The sequence below is a fragment of the Nicotiana tabacum genome, chromosome 20, assembly GCF_000715075.1.
Source record: "Nicotiana tabacum cultivar K326 chromosome 20, ASM71507v2, whole genome shotgun sequence".
In the NCBI taxonomy this organism is placed as follows: Eukaryota; Viridiplantae; Streptophyta; class Magnoliopsida; order Solanales; family Solanaceae; genus Nicotiana; species Nicotiana tabacum.
Window position 1 is genome coordinate 91,710,406 of NC_134099.1, and position 8,353 is coordinate 91,718,758.

At 35.6% G+C, this 8,353-nt stretch overlaps 1 protein-coding gene across 1 annotated transcript; it reads right to left on the reverse strand.

Annotated features, from left to right (window-relative positions):
• Nucleotides 1-4,051: 4,051 nt before the first annotated feature.
• LOC107812182 (alcohol dehydrogenase-like 7) lies at nucleotides 4,052-7,749 on the reverse strand. The gene is made up of 10 exons (XM_016637216.2): nucleotides 7,541-7,749; nucleotides 7,244-7,380; nucleotides 7,097-7,140; nucleotides 6,329-6,654; nucleotides 5,663-5,745; nucleotides 5,501-5,576; nucleotides 5,293-5,357; nucleotides 4,846-4,941; nucleotides 4,537-4,701; nucleotides 4,052-4,394 (listed from the first exon to the last, which is right to left on the reverse strand). The coding sequence occupies exons 1-10, from the start codon at nucleotides 7,596-7,598 to the stop codon at nucleotides 4,278-4,280; spliced, it is 1,167 nt and encodes a 388-aa protein (XP_016492702.1). The 5' UTR covers nucleotides 7,599-7,749; the 3' UTR covers nucleotides 4,052-4,277.
• Between the last annotated feature and the right edge of the window lie 604 nt (nucleotides 7,750-8,353).

The following is an 8,353-nucleotide window of genomic DNA, read 5'->3' on the forward strand; positions in this document are numbered from 1 at the left end:
CATAGCTCATTCAAATCCTAAAATACGTTAAATATGCTAGTTTTTTTCTTTCTGAAGATCAGTTAATAGTAGATAATTTTTTGGTAAAATTAAAAAGAGGTAACTTATCAACAATATAAAAATAGAAAGAGGTAGAGAAGCCTCAAAATGTTATGAGCCATTTTAATAATCCACGACAAAATGGCATTTCAAAATTACTTAGATATGATCGCGTAGTACTTAATGACTGGAAAGCCTCAAAAGAGTGGGATGCCACTTACCTTGTAGTACCTTATATTGGTCAGTAGGTATTCAATCACGCAAAGTGGAAAAACTCCCTTATACCTTGGTCAACTTCTCAATGCATCCAGCGGAAAGGATTTGAGAAAAGATTTGCAAGGTGGAAGAAGCAATGTTTAAAAACAGGGGCAAGCTTAACAGTATAATACATAAATTACCTTTTCTTTTTCATGTAGACAAATAGATCATACTAGAAAGCACAATAATTTGTACATTGTATAACCAGTATTCCAGCTTAAATTCCATACAGATTTAATGGCTATTGAATGCAATTAGTTGTCTTATTCCATATTGCAGCTTTAATAGCGAAAATCTAAAAGAACTTCTTATGAGGATGAAAAGGGGAAAAAAGAAAAACCACCTCGTCAAGTGAACATATTTACCACAGCAACCAAGTATAAGGAACTTGTTGCAACAGATGTAAAAGCATTTGATACGGTTATATTTCAGCACAGGTGATCTAACTTATCCTAAGTTTGCAGAAATACAGTAAATTAAGGTGGGGAAGGTTTCTTTGGTGGAAGACAATACTAACAAAAGCGGGCAAATCTAGATTGATAAAACACATTTTATACATTTAGCACCAGTATTCCTACTTACCAAAAATATCTTGTTTCATATCGATTCTTTTTCCCCTTTTTTTTTTTGAGAATGAATCGATTCTCCAATGGCTAACAAATGAACTCTTATCTTCACTCATTACTACAACTTCAATAGCCAGCTAATTGAAGAGGAACTCAAGTGGAGCTCAAGAAGTGGATGCAGAATGGGTGGAGAAAATCACATTAATTGAAGGATTGTTAGAAGACCAGCGAAATTGGGGGTGACAAACGCGCGGGTCGGATCGAAAACGGGTAACGAAAAAACGAATAAATTATCCGACCCGACCCATAATTAATACGGATAAAAAACAGGTTAACCGGCGGATAATATGGGTAACCATATTATCCATGGCTTCATGAATATGGTCACTTTTGAAAGAACTCCTAGTCTCCCAAACTAGAGGAACCACCAATTTGAGGTTTCACATATGTAAAAGTTAAACCCATTAGTTATACATTGGTTATCCATTTTCTAAATGGATAATATGGTTCTTATCCATATTTGACCCGTTTTTAAAAAGTTCATTATCCAACCCATTTTTAGTGGATAATATGAGTGGTTAACTGTTTTTTTTAGCCTTTTCGCTACCCCTAAGCGAAATTGTAAACATGGGTACATGGCTATAACTGGACGACACCATTGAGATATCTTCCGAGGTTGAACATCATAGAGGAAAATATAATTAGAAAGAGAGAAGTAAAATAAGTTGAATAGTTGGTCACTCCTTAACGTATGGATAAGCAGGAGATTTTAAACAAAAATTGGCTGCTGAGCTGAGATGATGTTTACAATAGTGGAGGGTTAAAATGAGGTTTTCTCAAGATTTTAGATTTAGGAGACAAGTGAAGGAATGGAACCTTGTTAGTGCCAAGGAGCTGTTGCAGGACTTGATAAAACTACAACCAAAAAAATGATAAATGTTCACTGAGGAATGAGCATCAACTAACCGACACATTCTGTCTCAAAAGCTTCTGCAATGTTATTATTGAAACAAGGATACAATTTAAGCTACTACATGGAGAAAGAGAAACCAGAAGAAGAAGATCGATCCAAAAGATTCAAAGAAGGGGAGGAAATGGGAAAGTGTCACTAGCAGTTTAGTGAACTTCTTAGGGGTCGTTTGGTTAGGAAACAAGTTATTCCATAATTATCATGGGATTAGTTATCCCACCCTTCTATATGGAAAAAAATAACACTACAATCCCGGGATAACTAATCCCGGAATTAGTTATACTGTTGTTTTATCCCAACCAAACGTGAGATAAACTCATCTCAAATTTTAATCCCGGGATCAATTGTCTCTTATCCCTCGTACGAAACGAGTCCTTAGTGTATAAATCACCCACTCCAATCAGCTTACCATTGTCGAATACACATCAATTCATCTTTTTTATTCTTCTTCTTCTTTTGTGAGCCATTCTCCGTGGTTCCCTGAATTGGCATTTGAAGATTCGGGTTCTTCTAGAATTCCTAGTTTTTCATCTAACGCATACATTACACAAAATGCCTCGGGTTCTTCTTGAACTCATAGTTTTTCGTGTAAGACATACACTATACAAACATAGTGTTGTCCATTTTTACTGATTCGTCAAACTGGATTGTAAATCTACTGCAACTCACAATCGATCAAGTCATATGAGAAAACTTCTATGGCAAACAATTACTTGTACTATATCTAATAGCTTCATAATATTCCTCTCATTCAAAAGATCCAATCCTTTCCTTTTTCTTTTTCGATGACGGTGGTGTCCAGGACTCTGCCCACTAAAGCTTGGGCAGATAGGAAGACATAACCTAGTGTTATTTGCCTCCGCTGCGAGTCAAAAGACCCAATTTTTAACCATTCAAAGAACTTCGGCGAGCCAAAATAATCAACTAATCATGCCAAAACTTAAAACTTCCATATAATAATCCCCAATCAAACATAAAAATGACCTCCAAATAATGGATTTAACCAAATCAAATCCAATTCTCAGATGCATATATCCATAAACACCTCATAGACTGTGCAGATGCGAAAAAAGAAAAAAAATTATAGGATAAGGAAAATGAAGCTAAAAGAAATATAGGATAAGGAAAACGTAGCCCTAATTGGAAATGGAATGATACCTTGTGGATGTTAAGTTAGAGGTAGAGGAGAAGAAAGAGACGGAAGCCCAATCGTGTTTTGATCTAATCTGATACTCTCTCAGCTGCTCTGCTAGTTTTGATCTCGTTATCATCCTTCCCTTTCGTCTCCTTCGCTGCTTCCTCTCTCTCAATCGATCAAATGTTGATTCTGTGTGTGCCTCTGTGCGTGTGTATGTGGGTGTGTTTCTGCAGCTCTCCTACGCTTGCATCGGTGGAGCGGAGATTCCAAAGAGATGAATGTGCCGGCGGCGACACGACGGCCGGCGATCGGAAGGTATTCGAATTATTACGAGAAGAGAGGATGGGAACACTACTAGCAATGTTCGTTTGCGTTATTACAAATTTCTCTGTTTTTGATTTTCACACTACTAATATTTTGAGTTTTATATTCCTAATATTGCAAGTAAAGATTTTTATTGTTTTTCTTCCTTTTTATTGGCCTATAGTATTTAGTTCTGATTGTTTTATATGTTCCTATTTTCAAAATGAAGCGGAACATGAAGTTTGTTTTCTTTATATATCGGAATTAAGAATTTCAAATAAGTAGCATTGATTTGGAGGTCCACTGCCAACAAATTTTGTGACATCTATTAAGATTTTGAGGGATCATTTGGTTCACGTTATGTGAGTATCATGCGGATATTGTTTATACGATGATTAATAATAAGTGAATTATTCTGAGTTGATTAATGATATAGGACTGGTAGATTACTAATAAGTGAATTATTCTGAGCTGATTAATGATATAGGACTGGTAGATTAATAATAAAGAGATTGTTGTGTAAAAAGAACTTGTTTATATAAGGCAAAAAACTGTCCAAAGAAGGAACGGTTGAATGCTTCAATTGCATAGATGTATGTTGTAAAATCACAGTAATGTTTGCTAAATCTTCTCTAGTAATCATAGCTATATCTAGAGAAATTGTGGGTTGATATCTATACAGGCATGGCAGATTAGAAATGTCTATGTTTGTTTCAAACCAAAGGCACGATAAAAACAGATAGAGAAAAACTCCAATAATTAAGAAGATGCAAGTGTAATAACTATGAAATACTTTTTATCTTATTTGAATAGCAACAGCTACAGATCGACTTAACATTACGATTGCCATGGATTACTGGAGCTATTATTACAGGGAATAAAATAGATATTGGTAATAAAATGGAGGTACATGACTACCATTGAGGTGCAGTGCAATAACCTAAACCATAAAGAGCATTTCTTGTTGGGGAACATGCAGGTTTAAAAAGTGTAACAGGATCCATCACTTATCCATCCAAATAACACATCGTAGGCTCTTTCCTTGAGCAAGTAAATCAAAAGCCTTGTTGATGTCTTGAAAACTCACTTCATGAGTCACAAACTTGTCCAGTTGCAATTCCTAAACCCACACAAAAATAGGGTCTAATGTTAGAAAAGATGCAAAAGATCCCCATCAAAGCGATGAATACACAAGAATCAGACTTTTTGATATAATGTCACTCCTTTGGCCTGCGAAAAGACAGACCAAATTGCTTAATTACCTTGTCGAGGTATCGTTTGACAAGAAGAGGAATGTCAGATTTGGGTTTGAGACCCCCAAATAGTGATCCCATGAGAGTTTTCCCACTATGAAGAACATCGAAAGATTTAAAGGTCAAATCTGCTCCCGGTTTATCAACTCCTAAAACAATTGTCTTTCCCCAACCCTGATATAACAGCCAAAATCATTACATACGGATTTATGTTAGCAAAATCAAGGGGGGGAAAAAAAAAAAGAGGAGCAAAAGAGTATAGGAACAATAACAATATATAAATGAAGTGTAGTTCTATGGAAGAGCTATTGGGGAAACCTTTCTGCAGCAGGCATATGCTTCCTGCACAACTGTTCCGAGACCAACACATTCGAAGCAGTAGTCAGCACCTCCATTAGTCATTTCATTTATCAACTGCTCAAAAAACAGAAAATGAAAATGCGATAATTTTTGCATGTGAGGATCTATTACAAGTAATTGTCATCTGATATATCACTTGCTCAAGAAATATGAGAGATTTGGCATGGCATAACCATGCTGTATTGAACAAAGTACAGAAATGATATATGTTACTTGAGTGATAAAAAATTATCAAGATTTCGGTGACTTATCGCATGCGCTCGTTAAATCAAATGATAACAATAATCTTTTTTTTAATATATTTTCCACAAAAATAGGAATAATAAAGAAGATAAAACAGCAGTTCGGTTCATTAGATATGAACCTGGGCGCGTCAAATATCAATCTGAGTGGATAAACACCCACCTGGCTAATAGGTTTATCCCCAAAGCTGTTGGAATTGACAAAATCGGTCACTCCAAATTGCTTTCCTGAGTCGAATGAAAAGGAAAAGGGGGATACAGAAAAAGGGAGAAGTGCAAGTAGATCAGATTGATTACTCAAGTTTCTAGTAGGAAACAAACAAACAAACAAACAAAAAGAATTGGAAGGAATGAAGAAAAGGATAGTTCACCTATTTCGAACTTGTCAGAGTTTATATCTACACCAATAATTCTTGTAGCACCACATATCCTTGCTCCCTCTGCGACCTATAAGACCTGGTGTAAGCATGTAAACTCACCAACACGAACACCAACACCAATGTAAGCAAGAGGAAGCAGAAAGCGGTACATACAGCTAATCCAATTGCGCCCAAACCAAATATTACTACTGTTGATCCTGGTTCCACATTTGCCGTTTTAAAAGCAGCACCTAGTCCTGAACTCATAATATCAGACAAGACATTATTCAAAATCTTGAAAACAAGTTAGATTAATTTGTACTCTTCATCTTTATCCATTCTGCAATGCACACCTTGATTCACCGATCATCCAAAACTAACCATTTGGTTATCATAAATTTTCCTACAACGATCCAATTTTAGGAAAATGTTCTCATTATAACTGATGTTCTGTGATTTATCATCCACCGAATCCCTAGCAAATTGATGTATTAAGCAAGTCTCAAGCAGAAATGGAAACATCTTGTACTAAGTTTATATTTTACTTGTGGCCATTTAATGGTATGATGGAGCAAAGTGCTACTTCACAATTGTGAACTCAAATTTTTTTCTGCATAATTCTACTTCGATGTGTCTGTTAAAGTGGATCTGTTTTTTGGTAATCGGGCTTACACAGTCTGTTTTTACCCTATGCACTAACATAGGTCCCTTTTTAGACATATGATGAAAATTACAGAAAAGAATTTTAAATGATTATTTAAGAAGTTGAACCTGAAACAATATAATCTGAACTCTAACAAATGATTACGCAGGGAGAAGGAAGACGGGTGGGAAACTAACCGGTTGATACTCCACAACTGAAGAGGCAAGCCCTGTTAGGTGGAACACAAGGATCAATCTTTGTTACGTTAGCAATGTCAACAACAGTGTACTCGGCAAAACTTGATACAAACACGAAATGGTATAAAGTTTCTCCGTCAGCAGTAGTGAATCTGCTTGTGCCATCTCTAAGCATGTACGGAGAGCCCTTAAATTGGAATTTTGAGCAAACGTTGCTCTTCTTGGATGTGCAATCTATGCATTCTGTACAGTCGGGCAAAAATATCGGGACAACTGAATCTCCTTCTTTTAAATCCTCAACATCTTCTCCAACACTCTCCACAACCCTTCACTCAATAACACATGATCAAATAAAAGTTAACTTGAACTTTCCATTTTAACCTTAATGACAACATTTTATAGTCGCACAAATGTTTAAACCACCGCTTTTTAAAGCTTTATCACCACACAAATTTTATGGTATATTCAAGACCACAAGTTTCAAAAACCTTACTCCCATTTTCTTTATTAAACTTCGTGCTCAATCAAACTATACCATATAAATTGAAACGGAGAGAGTACTAAACATGAGCTGAAATAATCTCAAGTACAGGCCCTGCATCTGTATTGAAATCAAAGACCGGAGAAAAAAGGTTTGTAGTTAAATGCAGCAATAGGACACAGTTAAGTCAAATTAACACTTACCATCAATCAATTATTCCTACAACCAAAAACAAAAACCCTTTAAACAGATACAAAGAACATGACAGGGGAATATGCTGAAATTACCCGAAAGCTTCATGGCCGAATATTCTTGGAAAGCATGCAGGTTCCTAAAGGAAGACAAGATATTACAGATGATTTCAAAGTTAGGCATTTTCTACGGTGAAAAGATAAAAAAAAAATTGTGGCATTAATTCTCATAAAATTGCATACTTTCAATTTCCAGAAGGTAAAGTCACTGTGACAGAGAGAAGTACATATGATTTTTAGACGAACTTCATGGGCTTTAGGTGGAGCCACAATCACTTCCTCTATCACCAGTGGTTCTCCTGCTTTTCTTGCCACTGCGGCTGTAAAATGTAATACTCTATCATTCAGTCATTTTTGTACCAACTAAAACAAAACTGACAAAATTCCTCCGACCCCTTTTCAGATAAAGAGAAAGAACTTCTCTATAGGCTGACAACCCAACTAAAAGAACTCAAGTTATTTTAATGGAAGAGTAAGTACCTTTGCAACGAATTGGCTTTCCAGCAGTTTTATTTAACTCAGCTTGTGTGGTAGCCATGTCAAAGCTACAAAAACACAGTCCAAAATACACTGTATTGTGTGTGGTGTTTGTATTTTCAATTTCCAGGTGGGTCAGTTTTATATAGTTTCACGACTCAAAAGTAAGGTGACCAGGACCAAATGTTATCACTGATTAAACAAAGATTTTAACTTGATTTGGGTTGCCACAAAGGTAATACACGCTTCCTTCGCTTCACCTTATTTATTGTAGTTTGACTTAGACATAAATTTATTATAATAAAGAAATTAAAGATTTTAAAATTTATATTTCTCGTAACATTTATATGGCTATAAAAATTTTAAAACTTGTGAACATGTGATAATATTTGTGTGGCTATAAAAACTTCACAATAATAAAATATAAAAATATGTCATACTTTTTTGAACCAACTAATAAAGAAATAGTGTCAAACAAGGTGAAACGGAGGAGTATAATTTAATGAATTTACAAATCAACAGGTTTAAGCCGTGAAATTGTCTTCAACAGAAATACTAAGTAAGACTGTGTGCAATAAATCTAACATGGTCGGCTTCGAGTTTAATGAAATAACTGATTTTTCTGTTAATTCTATGAAAATACAGTGGTCCCAAATATTGAGAAGGCGGGGGGGGGGGGGGGAGTACTTATATCAATCAAAGATTGAGAATAATAACTGCCAAATCAAACAGCTCGAGTGCCAAACTGCAAATTAAGGCATACTGAAAATGTCATGCGGCTTTTAAGCGCCATTATTGCCTTGTGGCAACTGGCAA

What these genes read in the sequence shown, in the direction of transcription:
- LOC107812182 (XM_016637216.2), bottom strand. Translation starts at nt 7,598, where the DNA reads ATGGCTACCACACAAGCTGAGTTAAATAAAACTGCTGGAAAGCCAATT. An exon ending in GGGATAAACCTATTAGCCAG is followed by an intron (nt 4,942 to 5,292) that starts GTGGGTGTTTAT and finishes TTTTTTGAGCAG; the next exon opens with TTGATAAATGAAATGACTAA. An exon ending in TCAAACGATACCTCGACAAG is followed by an intron (nt 4,395 to 4,536) that starts GTAATTAAGCAA and finishes GTGTGGGTTTAG; the next exon opens with GAATTGCAACTGGACAAGTT.